This window comes from Eleginops maclovinus, chromosome 7 (genome assembly GCF_036324505.1).
Source record: "Eleginops maclovinus isolate JMC-PN-2008 ecotype Puerto Natales chromosome 7, JC_Emac_rtc_rv5, whole genome shotgun sequence".
Lineage (NCBI taxonomy): Eukaryota > Metazoa > Chordata > Actinopteri > Perciformes > Eleginopidae > Eleginops > Eleginops maclovinus.
This window is the reverse complement of record NC_086355.1, coordinates 17,405,351-17,426,377: the sequence shown is the minus strand read 5'-3', so window position 1 is coordinate 17,426,377 and position 21,027 is coordinate 17,405,351. Positions and strand designations below refer to the sequence as shown.

Genomic DNA, 21,027 nt, shown 5'->3' with positions numbered 1-21,027 from the left:
AATGGGAAATAATTCACACGTTCCAAAGTCGTTGATTATTCAATCTGGGAAAGAGGGCGCTGAGTGGAGTTTCTCACATGCTTTAGCCTTGTTTCTCTCCGGGCTTCAAGACAAAACTAGTCTTCAAATTAAAACACTTGAAATAAATAGCTTTACTCTGAGACAGAACAAACACGCTTTTCGCAAACAAACAAAATGTCTGTCTCATCTCAAACCAGACTGAGCGATCATGTTCTTGGCTCTCTTTTCTTTTAAACTTTCTCTACAGCATCAAATCCATGCCTCAGAATGTCTTGTGATTTCATGTGTCTGCTCAACCCAACGGGCGCAAGATGTACCTGTCCGGAGGGGAAGGTGCTTGTGAATGGCACCTGCAGTGATAGCATCATCTCAGGTAGGCCTAATCTCGCATCTTCACAGTAAAAATGGCTTGATGTTGGATTAACATCAGCTATATTGGTGGATATGGAAAACCTTGCTTTTGCGGAGAAAATCAGAAACAATTGTCACTTTGAAAAGATTTTGATAAGCACTGAAAACCCTAAATGGAATTGGAAATGTGTCAAAATACAGCAAAAAAATGTAATCTGAGCCGGCATGCATAGTTCTTCAAATTGCAGACCAAACCATACTTCATTGTGAAGAATTGTCGTGTATGAAGGTTCGACAAAGCCCCCCTCCTGCGTGCAATTTTCCTTATCCATTCAAAAAAAGTCCAGTTTGCACCTCTATTGTTGCCGACATTTGCAGCACAGCACTGTGTGATGTGATTGACTGCTACACACTATAAGCGATATGGGCTTTGCTATTGTGAAGGTGAACTGTGCCGTCCCCCCTGCGAGAACGGAGGCCGCTGCTTAGCCAATGAAAAAGGAGACTGGAGGTGCTACTGCTGGCCCGATTTTTCCGGGGAACGCTGTGAGGTCAACCACTGTACAGACTACTGCCTAAATGGAGGCACCTGCATGGGCTCACCCCTGGGTAAGTCTACTTCAAAATCAACTGTCAAAACCACATCTGCAGCCTGATTCTGCCCTGCACTTGCTTTATATTTCACTGTTGTTGTTGTCTTTTTTTGTTTTGCTCTTATTTTTCGGTATGTTTTCAATAAGTGCTTCCTATGTTCTGATTCCTAATATTTAACTCAGACTAAATTAGCTGAGATTAACTTTTGCTGCCACAGACAGATACTTTCAATCATCATAACTGTAATCCCCCTCACCCTAACCCCAACCCTAATTCCAACCCAACCAGATTTGTCTTCCTATAAACTCTCTCACTTCAGCTCGCATTTGCTAGATTACATCTGCCAGTTTGACAGTTTCTGTCATTGATGCTCCAGTTGAACAATCCTCCTTTATCAACCTTCTTCCATGTCAAGGTTTCTTTCATGCTTTTATGGTTTCTGGAGAAGAAAAACTGTCCTGCCTTCAATTTAGCAAACGTATATGAATATGCTGTGATGTCAGTGGTGGAATTGAATCAGGATGAATAGCCCTATTAAAAATGCTCTCATTCATTTACAGGCTCATACATCATCTTCCAATCATAGCAATTACCCACAACATTTCCATTTCCATTTGTCAGAAAAATACAAGATTCACAAGAACATTTTCCCCAATACAAAAAAAATCCAGTTCTGTTCCCACAATAAATTCTCATAATGACATAACCATATCCTAATGGTTTAAAATTATTAAAGATGTATTCATTGAATGACAGCCAATACATAAAATGAGGAGACCAAGCAATGTGTTTGAGTGATTCAGTAGTTACACCAAACAGTTGGAGGTTAAACAATAATCCTTTGGATTTTTTTATTTTATTTTTATTTTATTAAACATTTATACTTTCAAAGAGGACATTTTCCAATCCCTTCTAGCTTTTCTAAAGCTAATATAAAATATGTTTGTTTTTCTTTTGGCCTTTGGAAAAAGCATACACCCAACAGGAAGTCAACTGATATTCTGTAATCTGTGTTTTCATCTAGTTTTCAAATGGTCTTTTGAATCCAAAATCGGCTCTACGTGACATAAACAGATGCTAGAATAATCACCGCTGCTCATGAAATAGAAATGTAGTCTGTCTGTCATGATAGCTGGGAATCATGTTGGTGTGAGATCACTGCAGGAGGGACCCTAGACTGAATAAGAGAAGGCAGGGCTTCTATTGGTGACAATCAGTCTTGTATTTTTTTTCATTTGCAAGCACTGTGGTTGAAGCCTATCGGTCTACAATAGATCATACATTGTATTGCTATTCACGGCGGACAGCTGAGGGGGAAATGAAAGTGTTGTTGTATGTGTTGTGCCGCTGGGGCCTTTTGTTTTATTCATGCTTGGCAATTAGATTTTCTTCTCATAAAGGTCTTGCTTGTCTTTGAGGCAAAAACATACAAATGACCAACCAAAGTTAAGCGAAGGAGTGAATCCAGTCAAATTGGTTCCTAAAGTCACTGCGTTAGTGATAAAATAAGGCGACTGGAGTCAGCTTCACAATCAATTAGAGGCTGGACGATTTTCAGTTGTATCTATAAAAACACAAAGTGTCATTGAATCCCAGCTCTACTGTCCCTTAAAAAGGTTTCCCTTAACTCTAATAGGATGTTTTGCAACAAAAAAACATACTTAGGTTTTATTTCAAAAAGGTTCACTAGAGCATGAGTCCTTAAAGAATACCACATAACCACCATTTCATTGTTTCTGACAATAGGGGCTATAATAACCAATGTGATAAGATAACATTTATTTACATTTTGATTTTGTCTCTCAGATGATAGTTTTCCTTCAGATATTGAAAATATACACAAATATATCCACAAATATTCTAGCTTATTATTGTTTTTTTTTATCACAGTATGGATGTACTTTTGAGTTAAAAATACAGAAAATTGTTATAAATCTAAAACAAAATAGCAGATAGGTAAGCTAAAGCCCATTGAAAAATACCTTTTATTTGAGTTTCTTTTACATCATTTACTTTGGCTCAGACGAGTGACTCCTTATGTGAGTGGTAAAGCTTATTTTCTTTCTTTGTTGTGATTAAAAGTGGTGCTTGTGTAAGGAGCTTAAACCCCAGTCACCATTGAGATAATAGACAAGTTACCGGAGGCAGAGTGATTTTCTCTTGGACATTTCAAACCCAGATTATCCCAACTACAAAGTGGTGGTGTGTGAAATTACTGTAATAGTGAAGCAAGACCCAATTCTTGACAACTTGGTTGTATACTATGCAAGCAATCGGCCGGGGTGGCTACAATCCCTAGCCATGTCATGGTGAAGAGTACATTGTTTTTTTAATGGAATAAAAACATCTGATTTGATAGAATAATTATCTCCTGCTGATAATGTGTTACTTCAGTACAATAAAATAAATCACACTAATTCCACTTAAACAGCCATTAGGGGTGTGTATAAAGCTAATATGGAAGTTTCTGTAATGTCTCAAAAACTACTACATTATATGGCAAACATTGTGGTGCAGCTGTGGCACAAACTTCTATTAATATCTCAGGGTCATGTACACAAGTAAGGTTACTATAAAGTTTGCATACACACAGTATTAATGTATATCAGTTTATGAATCTCACTTATAGGCATGAGCTCTGACATTAAACCTGCTTATCAATATTGACAGTGAGTCAAATAGTCATATGTACAGTTATGCAATTGGTGCTGTTCATAGTGATGGTCACACTCAACATAATCATCCAACTTTTTCAAGTTTCCCTCAGCTCATTTTGGTTTTACTCTCTTATCAACCTATTTTTCAGCCACAGCCATCAAATCCTGCATACAAATCCAGCCCAGTATCAAACAGACACACATAGCGACTAGTTGGTAAACAATGCTAGGACAGCACCTTAAGAGTTGAGGGTCATGTGATTTTAGACCAATCAAATTGCTGGCCTGGCAATCACTTGAGGGGTCTTACTGGTCCAAATGTCTCTGAACCCCACTCAACAAACGTGTGTTAAGCTGTTAAAAGAATGTTCTTTCCTCCTTTTTGTTAAGTAAAATAATATGTATGAAGGAAATCACTGTAACTGTTGTTTAAAAAATAAACTTTAAAACAAAACCACTTAGTCAAACCACCATTCCCTCATGTTGAAGCCACTTGAGGTCTTGTGGAAACCTGATTAGAATGCTTCTGGAACGCCTCCTTCTTAGAGAAATTCCAGACATGTCTGACAAGGGAGAAAACTGTGGGCAGACCTAGAACATGCTGGGGGAATAATATGCAAATTATGTCTTCCTTGTGAACCATTTGGGATCCTCTAGATGGACTTGGAGGTTGTAACTGAAAAAAAGGGCACCTTAGCTTCTTTCCATAGGTGCCAATCTGCAGTCACCTTGACCCATACATGAATATGTGTCTAAAACTGCTGGATGGAAGGATGGATCTTTACCTTTACTTTTTTACGGCTTACCACTTGTCTTGGTGTGGAACTATGATTGACAGATTAAAGCTTGTTCCAATATTACTGGGTAGAGGTGTACTCAGCCACAGTTATATAGTTTAGGGCCTTGTAGCAAATAGGAAGTCCATTTGCTGGGGACTGTTTTCAGCCGTTAGGGCTTGAGAGTACTCACAGCAGCAAGACCGTGTTTGTGAGACCGACACATAATGGGAAATGTCATCCAGCGCAATGATGTGCATTGATGTGTTGAAAGTATTTTATAGTTTTCGGACAACAATAGTGGTTTATGGGAGGAATAGAGGAATAAGCTATATATCTGGAGGAAAAAAAACTTGTGAGTAGGATCAATGAGCTATTGTTTTTGGTGCTTTTCATGCTCTCTTAATCTTTCCTTTTCTGTTTTATTCCCCAGGTAAGCCTACATGCCGCTGCCCTGTTGGTTTCTCGGGGCCTTTCTGTGAGCGGAGGATTTGTGACAACTACTGCTTGAATGGTGGAACATGCGACGTCACTCAGGGGAACCAGCCTGTATGCCGCTGCATGGCAGAATATACTGGGGACCGTTGTCTCTACCGTAAGTCCTGCCCATAGCAAACACAAAAAGTTATAATGGTTATGCACGTATGATTTCCACTAGCATTTCAAGTGTAGCCGTAAGACCAGTCACCACAAAGCTTTCTTTGGCTTGAGTTAAGCTGCATAACATCTACAGAAATAAGCATTTCAAAGACATAGACTGGGAACAAAAACAACCCCCTGAAGTATTTTCACTGCATTTTCCTCTCTTTGCAGATAAACAAAAATCTAAATACTACAATCAAACAATGCTCGGGTGTCTCTGTGCTGAAGTGATAATGTATTTTCCTTTGCTTTGTCTCATTGGTTTGCGTGGAAAACAATTTCAACTCCTCGTCATTAGTATTTTCCTACCATCGCGTACCCAAGGGGTGATATGCTTTCATCTGCGGCTAAGATGTCATTTGATGTGGATAATTGAGTCCCATTAAAAGGCCTGTACAATTCCAATCAAACCAGCTTAAACTATGTTCCCAGTTTCTCATTACGCGCTATCTTCTCTCTTTCTCTTTATCTCTGTGACTTTGTAACAGACATCTGTCACCACTACTGCGTGAACTCCAAGGCCTGCACACTTTCCAGCAGCGGATACGTGGAGTGTGTGTGTCCCGCCAGGTTTGAGGGTAACAAGTGCGAGGTGGACAAGTGTCTCCGTTGCCATGGAGCTCCCTGCCTCATTAATGAGGATACGGGGGATGTGGTTTGCAAGTGAGTGCTTGGTACCTTCTCTCTTTTCTTGCCCCTCGTACATTTTCCTATACTGCTTCATAGTCCTTTCCATTTATAAAGAAGCATCAGCTCTGCAGTGTATCCCCAGGTTCCAGTAGCTGTATCTCAAGGCTACAGGCTGAATGAATTGATTTGATTAAATCTGAAATATGTATAAGACCACTCACCCTACAGCAATTTAGTGTCTGGTAATGTCAGTGAATTAGAACTCTCCCGTTTTGTATTAATATGCATATGTCAGAGACTGACTCGTTTTTTTTTTCTTATAAAAGTGTGGTTTTCTGCTTGTCGCTAGCATTCCATTGTTTTTTCACTCTCCAGTTGCACAAATGGCAGAATAGCACCGAGCTGTCAGCTGTGTGATGGATATTGCTACAATGGAGGCACCTGTCACCTGGACCCCGACACCAACCTGCCTTTCTGTCAGTAAGTCACTGCTTAATGGGTGAAGGAAAGTGGGGGAAAAAGAAAAAAAGATTACTATTATCCACACTTTCACTGTTTCCATTCAATTGCCGGCTCCGTGCCCCAGAAATCATGGCCTTAGATGCAACACTGAAAATCACCAACGGGTACAATTTCCCTGCTCGGAGAACAAGGTAGATGTCTTCCTCTGGAAAGAAATCCTTAAGTTGAGGGAAGGTTTGATGTCACTGCGTGGAGGCCATGGCCCAGCAGGGGGCTGAGTGCCAGTACGCCATCTTACGCTGTGACACCTCACTGGAGCTTAAGGTTTTTAGGCAGATAAAAATGGTTTCAAAGCCCCTTCAAAGCTTGCCATTCTGAACATATCACGCTGTTCCTCCTTGCAGTTAAGAGCTGATGTCAGGCATCTCTGACTCTCTCCAGTAGTAGGTTTTAGAAACCCTAAGAAAAAAGAGGGTTGAGGTATATGTCAGTTGAATAACATGCCATGAAATCCTACGGCACAAACCTGTTACAGACAAAGGATTGGCAGGCAGACCCGAGGGACTTATTATGAAAGACTACTCAAAGCACTGCCCCATAGATTAATACCACCTCAACCGTAATCATATGCAGTGCTATGTAAAAAATCTCTTCAAGGAGGAAATTGGAACTCTCTATTTTTTTAACTGCCCATTGTCCACTGTAGTTAAATTTAAATTCTCGGTCATCATTCACAAATTCCAAGGGATGGAATCAATTTCTATGCAAATGATCCCATCCTATTCGATAAGGTTAACAGATCTTGATAATGCGGTTTATTATTTGCTGCAAAGACCAGCGATTATGTGAGATGATGGATACGTCTGTGTCAAGAAATCATAATGTTTGCCCTTAATACACGGAGTATATGCATACTTTATCCAACTTTCCAAAAATGAGCACATATGGCAGAACTGCTTCAATTGTAAAGATAATGCTTGCATTAAACACTAACACTGGTTAAAGAGATGTTTTAAATGCAGAGTCAAGACAACTGGTGAACATCTAAGCTCTCATCATTATTCACTGAGAGATACTTAAATATTCTTGTTGTGAAGCATTTTAACTATACAACAGCTCTTTTTCTGTCCTACATTGCAGAAAATCGGACTTACTTCAGCAATTGTTTTTGCCAGTAAGATCAATACACCTACCTAAGACAGCAGTAAACCACAACAGTAATTTAAACTGCAGTCTTAACACATATCTGATGCTGTAGCTGAGAAGATGGCTTTGGACTTTGTGTTCACTGTCAGTTTTTTATCAGATGAAAAGATGCTCTTGAGGAGACACCATGTTTCTTCATCACTTTACATTTTATATAAATCCCTGAATAACATTCTTTCGAGGTGACTGTGATGTACATTTTAAGGATGTCTTTGTGGAATAGGCAAACAGGATCCAATTTAATTGAATTTAAATGTTCTTCTCAAATGTAATGTCATAATATGGTTCTGTTTTTCAAGTTTAGACGGAGGAAGTCGTATGTTGCTATTTCTCTCACTGTATGGATATTTTTTCCAATTATTTCCTATTTTAATGATGCTTTCACACCTGTTCATTTGATTTGGACAAAGGGGAATACATTGTTGCATTTGAGTCTTTGTCTGCTTACTGATCCCACTGACTTGGATTGAAGATAATACGTTTTATAAACATGAACTAATGAATGTTATCCTGCACCACTGATTATGAGAAAAACATGATTATAAGTATCATTGGACTGTAAATCAGTCATATGTTGTGAAAAATCACTCACAGATAGAAAAAGAGGTGTCAGTTTGTGTTTGAGAGCTTATTACTATGGGATAGCCGTCATAAACTTTAAATTGGACTTAATGAACAGTAAAGGTACATGGAGTCAGAAATAAGCACGGAGGTTTAAACACCTTTTACTTATCAGGGAAAATACTTGCATTTGTGTTATCATGGTTTCCAAATGATTCGCAAAAAAGCGCTTTGACTCGAACAGATTTATTATATGATTGCCTGCTGAACAGATTCCACGATCAGCAGTTGAATTTAGTGGCAGTTTAACCTTTGAAAGTTTACAAACAAACTGCAGAACAGTCAACACTGCAAGTACCCTGGAGACTATCAGACTTTTCTGATATATCCAAACCAAATTTGCAGGTGTGAAAACTTCCTGCAGACCACCGTCCAGATCAAACATCAGTCCCACGAAAATAAGTTATTTAGGGCCGGATCAAATTGAACCGCACAACTATTTTTTAGACTTTTTCATCAAATGCAGGAACTTCCAGCAAGCTCTCGTCATGCTATCTCTAACAGTGGCATAGCTCCTTTAGGTCACAGGCCAATCTTCAGAAAGTGTGTGGTAGAGGGAGAGATGGAGAGGGATGGCAAATACACTTGGCTCAAACAGACAGGTACACAGATGTGTTATATATGGTTCTTCAGTGACAAAAAACATCATTTCAGTGTGTCACCAAAAATGACAGGACTAAGCCCAATTCATGAAACAAAAAAAGACCTTGAGTCATTCTTTCAGGTGTCCCTAAGTCTTCAAACATTTAAGTCCAGAAATTCCTTTTGCCACATTTCTTTTCGCAATCATCCACTTTAAACTGTCCACATTACAATATGATTGTGTTTTGTGTTCTGTATTTGTGTTATATGTGATATTCCCAATGTAGTATATTGTACAATGTATATATGATCAAACATCTTACATATTCTGAATTTATATCATTTGAATTCCTAAACTGCAACCAAGTGACATTTTTTCTTCTGTGTATTGTTTTTAAAACTAATTAATTGACTAAAAATCTCTATTATCTCTTATACACACATCTCAGAGGTGTGACCACTGTAACAGACTCTTCTTTTGCAGATGCCCCCCCTCACTTGGTGACCAGTGAAATTGCTGTGTTCATGTTTGATTTTCTTTGCTAATTTGCTTGCTGCAGACACATTGACTTACTTGTCGTACATGTTACGACTGAAGCTTCTTAAAGGGATTAGATTGTCAATCTCCATTCATCATGCAGCAAACAGTTCAACAATATATATTCTCTGGGCCCTTTTATCACTCCCAACACAATGTTTTGCAGCTGTACGTCAGGGTTCAAGAACCAACGTTGTGATGAGCTGGCCAACCCCTGCGATTACTTCTGTCAGAATGAGGGGATGTGCACATTAACAGCTCTTAACAAACCACGCTGCAAGTAGGTCTTTCTCACCTCTCAAGCTGTATTCAGAGCTAACTCACACCTTTTTGTCCGCACCACCACCCCAACTCCATCTGGCTCCATTTCAGCCTCAGTCCACTTTACTGTATGGGCCCTTTGTCTGAGTACTGCCTTGTAGCAACCTATCATGTAATAAGTGTAATGAAAAAGCAATCATAAATAGGTTAAACAACGTACTATGAAAGACAGTGTAATGACATGGTTATTTAACTACATTATGATAGCATTACATTTTTATTGGACAGCTCTGTGTCTTTATTTCCAGCCATTTAATTGTGACTGGAGTGTGTCCTTAGTAAATTAGGACTGTGACTTCCTATTTTGATTAAAATGTGTTTTGTCACACTTCCCTGGCCTGTTGGGGCTCCAGTAATGACAGGTTAGCTAACTAGCCGTAATTAGAAAGCTTTTGAAGTTGCTGTCAAACACTGTGATGCTCTTTGAGCTTTGACTCGCCCTTTTAGCAGTAACACTCACAGCTTTGCATTTAAACAGGAGAGAAAATGTGTTCTCACATCCTCCGTTTATGTTGTAGTAATACTGACTACAAGTGAACCTACTTATTACCATAGCCCTACCTTTAAGTGGTTTATTTGTAATATTATTACATCACATTTGCATTGTTCATTTTTCTTTATATAAGGTTAGTAAGTCTTAAAAATATGTGTTTGACCTTTAAAAGGTGCTGGTTGGGATATGTATAACCTTTGGACACTAGCGCTAAGCTAGCTGTTTCTATTTTTCAGTTGTTGTGCTAAGCTAAGCTAATCAGTGGCTGACTCTAGTTTTAAATCTGTTGTACGGTTAAAACATTTTTTTTATTAATTATCTCATCAAACAAATTAGCTAAATGAGACAAAAACGTATTCTCATGTATGCCAAAATATTCCTTTTATAACAATTTAATTATAATGTTTATTCTAAGCAATGACTAGGCACAAATTAGCGCTTTTTTATTGAGGCTAAGCTAACCACCTTTAATTAGTACTCTTTGTTCATTCTCTTTATTACTTTCTGGGCAGTTATCAGCTGATGTTGCTCTTATTACATTATCAATTGCTGCATGATGTACTTTTGCCCCTCACTGCCACCCATCCACCCATCTCATGCACACAGGAATCAGGGGGGGAGGGGACTATAATGTGACACTGTCTGTTTGGGCTTCAGTGTGTGCATTTGCAACCTTTGCATGACAGCAAGTTCAATATGTTCTTTACTGACCAGTCATCACGTACAACTTCCTAGGCTGAACATCTCATCAGTAATCGGTGTCTACCTTCAATGCCTTCCACACAGTTTAAAATAATTTCTTCATTTGTTATGGAATTAGTCCTTTCATCGTGTACGCCTCCCAGAGGAGATCAAACTCGCCGTTGCTTCAAGTATCCCATTAAAATTCATGTCGCTGTGACATTTCGTTCAACGAGGGCGTGATTCATTTCCCGTATGTATGGCGCTGCATTCTTATTTTTGATAGCCCAATGTTCTGATTCTTAAAGTGCATGTAATTTAGAGTAATTTCATTTTGTCATCATCCAGTCGCGCCCACAAGATCGCTCATGCTTTACAGACCCATCTGCGTCAGTCGTGTGAAATTAGATATCACCTCTTCTAACAAGGGTCATATATCATGCCCATCAGATCCCATTGGAACACAAATGAGATGACGACTTGTTGTCCCGCTGTGATCCTTTGATATTTCTACATAGTGAATATTCAACATGTAAATTCCCACACACTGTTTGTGGACACAACATGTATATATTTAGTGATCTCTCTCCAGGTGGTGTTTTGTTTGTGTTTGAATCAAAGCACTCCATAGCAAGACTGAATCATAATGTGTTGTATATGTAAACCACGGTCCCATCATAATGTAGTTCGTCATGTGAAGGTGTTTTTTCAGCAGTTTTACTGCCAGGATTTCTAACGGGACTTTATTTTTACTTTGTTTCGACCTTTTTCAGGTGTTCAGCCAATTGGGCGGGAACACAGTGTGAGAGACCCGCTCCTAAAAGCAGCAGATCGGACAATACCAGAGGAGGTGAGTACTGGGAATTTCAAATTATTATATTTCCTGTATTTTGAAGTGTATATGGCATCTCGACAACATCTCAATTGCATTACATTTGCAAAATTACTTGTACATCTGAAATTATCACATTCTTAAAATATCAACAGACATATTGGACTCCGCCCTGGCTGGCGCCTTAACTAAATATTTCCTGAACTCCATACAATAATGCCAGTTTTTGAAAAGAAAAGCCCATGCCCAGCAGATTTACGTCTGTTGAATTAAAGTAGCTGCTGTCGTCAGCCTGTTGTCCTTCTACAAATAAAGTTAAGTAGTACATTGACATCTCCTAAAGAAAGGCCCTACATACCATGTTCAGTGTATCCACTAGTCTGTATTTATCCAAATTTTACCTGGAAAACTGTTGAAGTTCAGACAAATTTAAATCTCTCCGGTTATAATGTTGAGTAAAAATAATTCCCTTTAAGCACATTTAGAACTGATTTAAGTATTCATCACAAGCCCCTCTCATCGATGCCACAAGCACCAAAAGAGATGCCATTGCTGTAATGACAGCGCGGTTATGGATGCTTGAATATATCCCTGCAAAGTCCTCATAAATGATTAAACCGAAATATATCTTTAGTGTCCTGAACCAGCCAAGGTAGCCTGCATTAAACATCGCTTGATTCATGTCGATAGCCGCACGCCTTTTTTCATTTAAACTTGCCTACTTTTAAACAATACATAAATCCACATACCTTGGTGATGCCAACTAATTTCCCTCTAATGTACGCTTTCAAAATTAAATGTTTCACGTCTTTATAGAATCTGCAGATTTACTTTAGTGCTACTGCTCAGCCCATTTGTAATAGACATCTGTTCTGTAAATAAAGGGAAGTGTTCAGTCAACCAAGCATTAGAGAGGAAGAAAAAAAAGTGGCCTTTTTGAAGCCACAGTCAGGCATGGTTACATACAGTGTGTCACTATCAGAGCCCATCTGGAATCCTTTCAATCGTGTCTCATCTCACCACACCATCTCTCCTCTGTGTGTCTCTCAGGAAGCATAGCGATCATTGTGCCTCTGGTCCTGCTGGTAATCTTGATTGTGATGGTGGTAGCAGGTGTTTACATCTGCAGAAGGAGGCAACGGTAAGTCATTTGATAAATATATAAATAAGAAAGAGGCTTCTAAGTGGCAACAGATGATAAGAGATCCAAAACTACACAGCTTTAAAGATGAATGGAAGTCTGTGCTTTATGTATACAAAGTTTGTTGTTTATTTGAATATGTTCGGCAAAACACCTGACCTCTGAGCTAAGCCTCTGATTATAATTCAGCTTTTAGTTCTGCCAAGCAAAGTTATGCACACCCAAGTGTGGCAAGTAGTGAGATGTGATTTGTTGTGTGGAGCTGTACAAGGTTTCAAGGTTTCAAGGTTTTATTTGTCATATGCACAGCAGATACAGCGTATATGTTGGCAATGAAAATCTTATGTCGCGTGCTCCTCCAACAACTCAACATACATGGTGCAAAAGATAAATAAAATAGTGAAAAAGAGAGAAGAATATTTACAATATTAACAATACAGATTTGAGGATGTGAAATATATACATATGTGGAATACATTGAAAGTATTTAAATACTTTACACTGTTGAATGAGGAGGTATGGACAGATGCATATATTATGTATAACATGTGTATGGCAGATATGTATAATATATAGATATGTGTACTATAAACAGATATGTATGGCAGATGTGTATAATATATATATATATATATTATATATATATATGTGTGTACTATAAAAAGATGTGAGTAGACATTCACACAGCTCAGGAGTTCAGTAGTCTTATAGCCTGTGGTATAAAACTGTCTCTGAGTCTGGTGGTCTTGGTCCGGATGCTGCGGTACCGTCTGCCAGACGGCAGCAGACAGAACAGATTGTTGCTGGGGTGATGGGGGTCCTTTAATATCCTACCGGCCTTCTTCCTACACCGCTGGGTGTAGAGGTCCTCCATGGATGGCAGCTCCGTCCTGGTGATGTGCTGAGCAGTTTTCACCACCCTCTGTAGAGTCTTACGGTTGAGGGCGGTGCAACTGCCATACCAGGCGGTGATGCAGCCAGTCAGGATACTCTCGATGGTGCACCTGTAGAAGTTGCAGAGTATCCTGGAGTCCATGTTGAACTTCCGCAGCCTGCGGAGGAAGAAGAGCCGCTGTCGAGCCGTCTTGGATATGACCCTGGTGTGATGTGTCCATGTCAGGTCCTCACTGATGTTAACCCCGAGGAACCTGAAGCTGCTGACTCTCTCCACAGGAGTCCCGTCGATGGTGATGGGTGTGTGTGCTTCTCTCTGCCTCTTCCTGTAGTCCACAATCAGCTCCTTTGTTTTGCTGACGTTGAGATGGAGGTTGTTGTCCTGGCACCAAGATGTCAGGGCTCTGACCTCCTCTCTGTACGCCGTCTCGTCGCCGTCTGTGATCAGGCCGATGACGGTCGTGTCGTCAGCAAACTTGATGATGGTGTTGGAGCTGTGTGTGGCCACGCAGTCGTGCGTGAACAGGGAGTAGAGGAGAGGGCTGAGCACACAACCCTGAGGGGCTCCGGTGTTGAGGGTCAAGGTGGAGGATGTGATGTTCCCCATCCGCACTGCCTGGGATCTGCCCGTCAGGAAGCTCATGATCCAGTCACAGAGGGCGCTGTTGAGCCCAAGGTCCCTGAGCTTAATGATGAGCTTGGAGGGCACAATGGTGTTGAATGCTGAACTGTAGTTCAGCATTCAACACAGCATGTTGACCTGCATGTTGAGTATCATGTTAATGATTCCTTGCTCCGTGCACCACAGGGGAAAACGAGTCCAGAGGCAGCCCATGACAAACGGAGGAATAAATGTGGAAATTGGGAACCCATCATACAACATGTATGAAGTGGACCACGACAACCATGCTGATGCAGGCAGCCTGCTGAGACCCAACTTCACGCTGGACCCTCACAAGGTTGGTATATGTGCTTAATATTAAACTAACCGCAATGCCAACAGAACGCTGTATATCCCTGAGAAGCATGTGCAACATTATGGCAGTGTATCACTGCCACTGTACTGAAAAAATACATGTGCTCAGTTTCTAATTTAACTTAACATTGTTTAAGAAATGTTCATTTTTTGCCATATTTTTTATTCTGTTTTCATTATTACAAGAAACCTGTAGTTTATGTATTTCCATTATTTCATAATTCATCATTACTGTCAGCACATTTTCAATCATTGATGTACTATGTTTTTCAGATCAATGTTGATTTAATCTATTGATCAATATAATTATTATTATTAATATTATATGTAGGTAAAACTATATTATGGGACATAAGATAAATCTTAAACAGTTTTCCCTCATTGAAGTGGAAACCTCTTAGACTGACAACTATGTGATCTGCATCATTGATAAATAATTAGTAAGTATTCCCACCAAAAAATAGAAATAACTTAAAATAATAACTTGCACTTGTGATGAATTTGACCTAGACTACATCACTATGTGCAAGTTAGTATTTATCCTATTTCTATTTGTCTTTATTACTGATGCATATCACATAGTTGTCATTTGTATATACAGCCCCGGAAAAAAATAAGAGACCACTTCAGCATTATCATTGTCTCTTGTTTTGTTATTTATAGGTACAGTGGGGCACAATTATTTAGTCAGCCACCAATTGTGCAAGTTCTCCCATTTAAAAAGATGAGAGAGGCCTGTAATTTTTATCATAGGTATACCTCAACTATGAGAGACAAAATGAGAAAACAAAATCCAGGAAATCACATTGTAGGATTTTTAAATAATTAATTGGTAAATTCCTCGGTAAAATAAGTATTTGGTCACCTACAAACAAGCAAGATGTCTGGCTCTCACAGACCTGTAACTTCTTCTTTAAGAGGCTCCTCTGTCCTCCACTCGTTACCTGTATTAATGGCACCTTTTTGAACTCGTTATCAGTATAAAAGACACCTGTCCACAACCTCAAACAGTCATACTCCAAACTCCACTATGGCCAAGACCAAAGAGTTGTCAAAGGAGACCAGAGACAAAATTGTAGACCTGCACCAGGCTGGGAAAACTGAATCTGCAATAGGTAAGCAGCTTGGTGTGAAGAAATCAACTGTGGGAGCAATTATTAGAAAATGGAAGACATACAAGACCACTGCTAATCTCCCTCAATCTGGGGCTCCACGCAAGATCTCACCCCGTGGGGTCAAAATGATCACAAGAACGGTGAGCAAAAATCCCAGAACCACACGGGGGGACCTAGTGAATGACCTGCAGAGAGCTGGGACCAAAGTAACAGAGGCTACCATCAGTAACACACTACACCGCCAGGGACTTAAATCCTGCAGTTCCAGACGTGTCCCCCTGCTTAAGCCAGTACATGTCCAGGCCCGTCTGGAGTTTGCTAGAGGGCATTTGGATGATCCAGAAGAGGATTGGGAGAATGTCATATGGTCAGATGAAACCAAAATAGAACTTTTTGGTAAAAACTCAACTCGTCGTGTTTGGAGGAGAAAGAATGCAGAGTTGCATCCAAAGAACACCATACCTACTGTGAAGCATGGGGGTGGAAACATCATGCTTTGGGGCTGTTTTTCTGCAAAGGGACCAGGACGACTGATCCGTGTAAAGGAAAGAATGAATGGGGCCATGTATCGTGAGATTTCGAGTGAAAACCTCCTTCCATCAGCAAGGGCACTGAAGATGAAGCGTGGCTGGGTCTTTCAGCATGACAATGATCCCAAACACACCGCCAGGGCAACGAAGGAGTGGCTTCGTAAGAAGCATTTCAAGGTCCTGGAGTGGCCTAGCCAGTCTCCAGATCTCAACCCCATAGAAAATCTTTGGAGGGAGTTGAAAGTCCGTGTTGCCCAGCGACAGCCCCTAAACATCACTGCTTTAGAGGAGATCTGCATGGAGGATTGGGCCAAAATACCAGCAACAGTGTGTGGAAACCTTGTGAATACTTACAGAAAACGTTTGACCTCTGTCATTGCCAACAAAGGGTATATAACAAAGTATTGAGATGAACTTTTGTTATTGACCAAATACTTATTTTCCACAATAATTTGAAAATAAATTCTTTAAAAATCAGACAATGTGATTTTTGTGGATTTTTTTTCTCATTTTGTCTCTCATAGTTGAGGTGTACCTACGATGCCCCACTGTATATATTTGGGTTGAATTATTATTATTTAATTGTATTGTATTCTCTAAACTTCAGATTTGTTTTCTCTTTGTTGGAATTCAACAGACACTGGAATGACTGTCATACATGTAGAGATAAAGATTTAAGAAAAATGTGGAGTGGTCTCTTAATTTTTTCCAGAGTTGTATATATATGCAGAACAGTAATGTTATATAAAATACATGAAATAAAGACTACTGTAGTTCAAATACAAATGAGGAGAATAAACTACTCTATATCATTGCATAACATACAAATAGTTATAGCATTTTCTTCCAATACTTTTCAATTTTCAACTTAAGTGGAGCACTTGATCACTATAGAAATGATTCTGTCTCAAGATTTGTGATGCCTTTAAAAACACTTGATATTGTTTGCATTATTTGCTGAATGACTGTAATCACTGTTACTGATTTTCACTGCATGAAAAATTAACATGATTTTGCCTTTGTTCGACATTTCCAATGTACTAAGGAAAAGTAAAATACATATTGCAGTTTAAGATGAAAGGAAGTTATGTCTTTTTGAGTCAACTGTCTTGGAATAAAAGTCAGCTGAACACATAAACTGTATTTATATATAGCTTTGGTGAATCCGTCAGTATGCTCATTAAGTTTAAGACGCATAATTTAATCAAGCAACATATGCCTTTTAATTGCTTTATAACATTTTCTAGGAATTTAGGTTGGAGTAGCCATATGCAATCACGTCCCTTTATGCATCCTTGATAAACAGTGCAGTGCTTGTAAAGGAATAGGAGGGGCTGATTGAACTGGCCTTAATTGATGCCATACTTATTACACCTGCTTATCTCAATCCAAGAACGGTCACGTGTATAAAAACATGGTAAGCATTGTGTAACCAGAAAATAAAAATGTAATTCCTGTGTGATATCTGGTGTTGGGATGAACAAATAGAATCATACCATTCAAGTGTTGTAGAGATTTAGCAAAAGCTGTCTAGAGTAGTGTGCATGTATATCCAAGTGCCACGAACCAAGATGACTTTTCATCCGGTTTGTGATTTATTCTGTACATGATCCTCAACCTCGCACTAACACTCAGCATATCAAATGAATCATAACACCGTCACTGATGTTGTTATCTAGCTCACCTGCTAGAGCTTCAAGCTTATTGCCACTGCTTCTTGCCCTGCCAACTCTGACATCTGCTATTGTCAGTCCAATCTGGCTGTTTCTTTTTTTTCCAACAGAGGCACACTGGCTTGAATTTAAACTAGCTTCTGATTTCTACTACAGTCACTGAGTCCCTGACTCACGTCTTTACCTCAGAGCATTTTTATTCAGTTTATTAACAGTGGAATAACCTTTAGCTAGAAGTACTGTACATAGCATTATTATGTGTTTGGTGTTAGCTGTGTTTGTAACTTTTAAACAGACTTGGTGCCTGTTGTGTTGCAGGGCTGGTGTGTAAAATCCAGTGACCCTCACACCTTGGGCATAAATTCTGTGCCCAAGGAGGTAATCCCTGGACAGGTGAATTTTCCAAACTTTAATTTGTGTTTGCCATCCACAACACAAATTCATCCTCAAGTAGGCACCCTTGTGTGCACTTACCTGGTGAATATTTGAAACAATTTGTTATAATTATCTGTGAGTCAAGATAACTTTCACGAAATCTTAGATGTTCTATACATCAGCTCTTAAAGTAGCAATAGACAGTTTTTGGTCTTTTGCTACTTTACTGCTTATGTCAAAGAAGTGTTAAAAGATATTTAAACTATTACTGCTTTAGAATAAAGCAATTTTCTGTTTTCTGGATTTCTGTTTTAATGTACTTCCATCTGCATGTTCTGTCTGTTACCACATTGCTTGCTAAGGAATCATGCATGGTTTACTTGTGCTCTTTGTTTCTTTCTGTTTTTTTCTTCTGTCTGCTTAAAGACACTTTTTACACCTTGATAATCCCAGTGGACTTTACTTAAAGCTGCATTAATCACTATTTTCTTCTATTAACATTGGCTCAAATGGCCTTGTGTAATGTTAAACTGTATGGTTGTGTGCAGCGTCAAACCCATTAGTGTGACTCTACAGTTCCCATTAGATATTTAGCTATTTGTCTTGGTTTTTCCCAAAGTAGCCAGCAAACCGCTCTAATCCACCTTGTCTGCAAACAAGCAGGCAACCAATGTTTACGTCACCTGCATTTAAAAAGCTACAGTAGCAGACGTATACAAGTATTTAGCCTTTTTATCAGGTAGTGGGGACCAAAACAGAGCTAAAAAAAAAGAGTGCCTTTTTGCCTTAAATGTGTCAGGTATACATAACACGACTCCAAATGGATAATGATGCTGTTACGTGGATGTGCTCTTATTTAAATGCTAACTAACATCTTCCACAACACTCTAAAATGTGTGCAAAAACAACAACACATTGTATTAATGCAGCTTTAAGTCTCCTACTGTTCTAAAGTAACTTTGATAAATAAATATATTTGATCTGCTTCCCTTCCCTCACAGCCAATGAACTACTCCAACCCGGTGTATGCAAAGATCTATATCGACGGGCAAAACTGCCGGAAGCCGGTCATCAGTATTGACGAGAGGAGAGAGCTACTCCCAAAGAAACTGGAGGGGACAATTCATGAAACCGCCGCATAGCCTAACTTTACACTTTGTACTCCTTTTTTTACCACAGTGTACAATATATAATATGAAGGTGGAAAGAAGACTTTTCTATTTCCTACAAGACTCTTAGGTCCAACCGGTTTAGCATCAGCATAATGTCCTTGTTGGTGTGCTGAAGAGATTTATTTTCCATTTACTGTTTTTGCTTTCTAATGTTTGTCCGACATAAGTTATACAGCGCTGTACTGTATACTGTGTGACACTGAAGTAAAGCTGCTGATTTGCAAAAACTTTATTAACACCCATAAGCCACACTCGTGCACAGTTTAAACCTTAAAAATGCAATGCTAAAAAATTGTACCCATACCTGTTTTTAGTTTAGGGTGGAATATGGACAGTTTTGTGAAGGTAAGGATGGCAGGTTGGCTCAATTTTTCTGAACAAATGTTAGTTTCGTAGAGAAGAGTTAGGGGTTGGTTCTTTGGTTCTTTTTCTTGTTTTACACATCATAGGACATGAGGACCACAAAGCTTCACAATTGAGCAGTGACGCATCATATTTTTGAAGTTTTGTCCTTTTCATTTTTACCTCGGTACCTGACGGATCTACTGACTGGATTTCCAGCGAATGCCATACTATCGACATGATCTTTGTCACACAATATGTAATTACACAGCGTTTCCATTTCCTTGGATTTCCCACTTCACATGCCCTGTTTCTACATTAATATAAACCACATGAACTTATCTTTTTTGGTGAAAGATATTGAAGCCCACCTTGAATGTTCTCCGATCAGATGCCCAGATACCGTACTGTACGCTGAAAAGACAGATACTGAATACCATATTTTTCTAGGTCTCATATATCAACAGATGGATTAAATATGTAGACAAGGAAGATATTTACCACGGCTACGGAAAAGGTTATTAATATAAACACATCTGTTACTTTGGAAAAAGAAAGATGATAAATATAAGAAATTTTATAATTTTGTATTTGATTTGTATGTTGTTTGGCTGCTTGTATTTTGAAGAAATGTATTAAATGTAAGTAATTTTTATATAAAATGTAAATCGATATTGAATAAAGGGGGCTTATTTCCACTCTTTGTCCCTCCCTCAAAACTCTGCCTGGTGTTCAACACGTGATCAGAGTTGTTATGTTTCCGTGCTTCACATGCCTACCGACCTGACAAGTCAATCAGTGTGAGGTCTTTTACCTGCTGGGCAGAGGAAGGTGGCTGATGGGAGATTATTGTCCTCCCTGTGTGTGCAGGCAGGCCAATACCATTCATTACTTGGTGGTGTTGCCAGCATTGGTGCCACCTGCTGAATGATAATTCACTCTCCTTTTACTTTACTTACAATGGCTGTCTCTCCACACCTCCTTCCTCGCCATGGCAACCAGAGGAGGCAGCGGCACTTTTGCCCTTTCTCCATCTATCCGAGCTATTGGCGGGATCTGCCAGCACACCCGGTCCGACACATTTTGATGATGGTAGGAGTAGATGCCACCATTTCCAGCTTCCCTAATTGCCTTCGCCTGTAAAGCCTTGTAGCAATGACAAAGCCAGTGAAATCCGCTGAGATGACACGGGGGCATTTCAAAAATGTACGAGTCCATGTTTTTATGGATTTTCTACAAATCAAAAAACTTTTGTGGTTATAAGCGGACATGTTTTTCTTGGATAAAGGAAAGCTAGTTTACTGAGATGAAGAGGAATCGCTGCATAGCTGTTGAAGACTGCTTCAACTGTGGCTAAGAAATTAAATGCAGTGTTTCTTTCAAATGAATCACACGTTAATTT

The 21,027-nt window shown here is 39.3% G+C and overlaps 1 protein-coding gene across 1 annotated transcript in view; it reads left to right on the top strand.

Annotated features, from left to right (window-relative positions):
* The window catches only part of LOC134867416 (low-density lipoprotein receptor-related protein 1B-like), a 265,089-nt gene extending 244,742 nt beyond the window's left edge, over nt 1–20,347 (top strand). The window contains 11 exon segments of the mRNA XM_063887959.1: nt 269–394; nt 817–981; nt 4,833–4,994; nt 5,530–5,704; nt 6,047–6,151; nt 9,247–9,360; nt 11,349–11,425; nt 12,458–12,548; nt 14,251–14,401; nt 18,055–18,129; nt 19,113–20,347. Of these exon segments, the coding sequence (XP_063744029.1) occupies nt 269–394; nt 817–981; nt 4,833–4,994; nt 5,530–5,704; nt 6,047–6,151; nt 9,247–9,360; nt 11,349–11,425; nt 12,458–12,548; nt 14,251–14,401; nt 18,055–18,129; nt 19,113–19,253 (1,382 nt within the window). The 3' untranslated portion in view covers nt 19,254–20,347.
* Nucleotides 20,348–21,027: the final 680 nt, after the last annotated feature.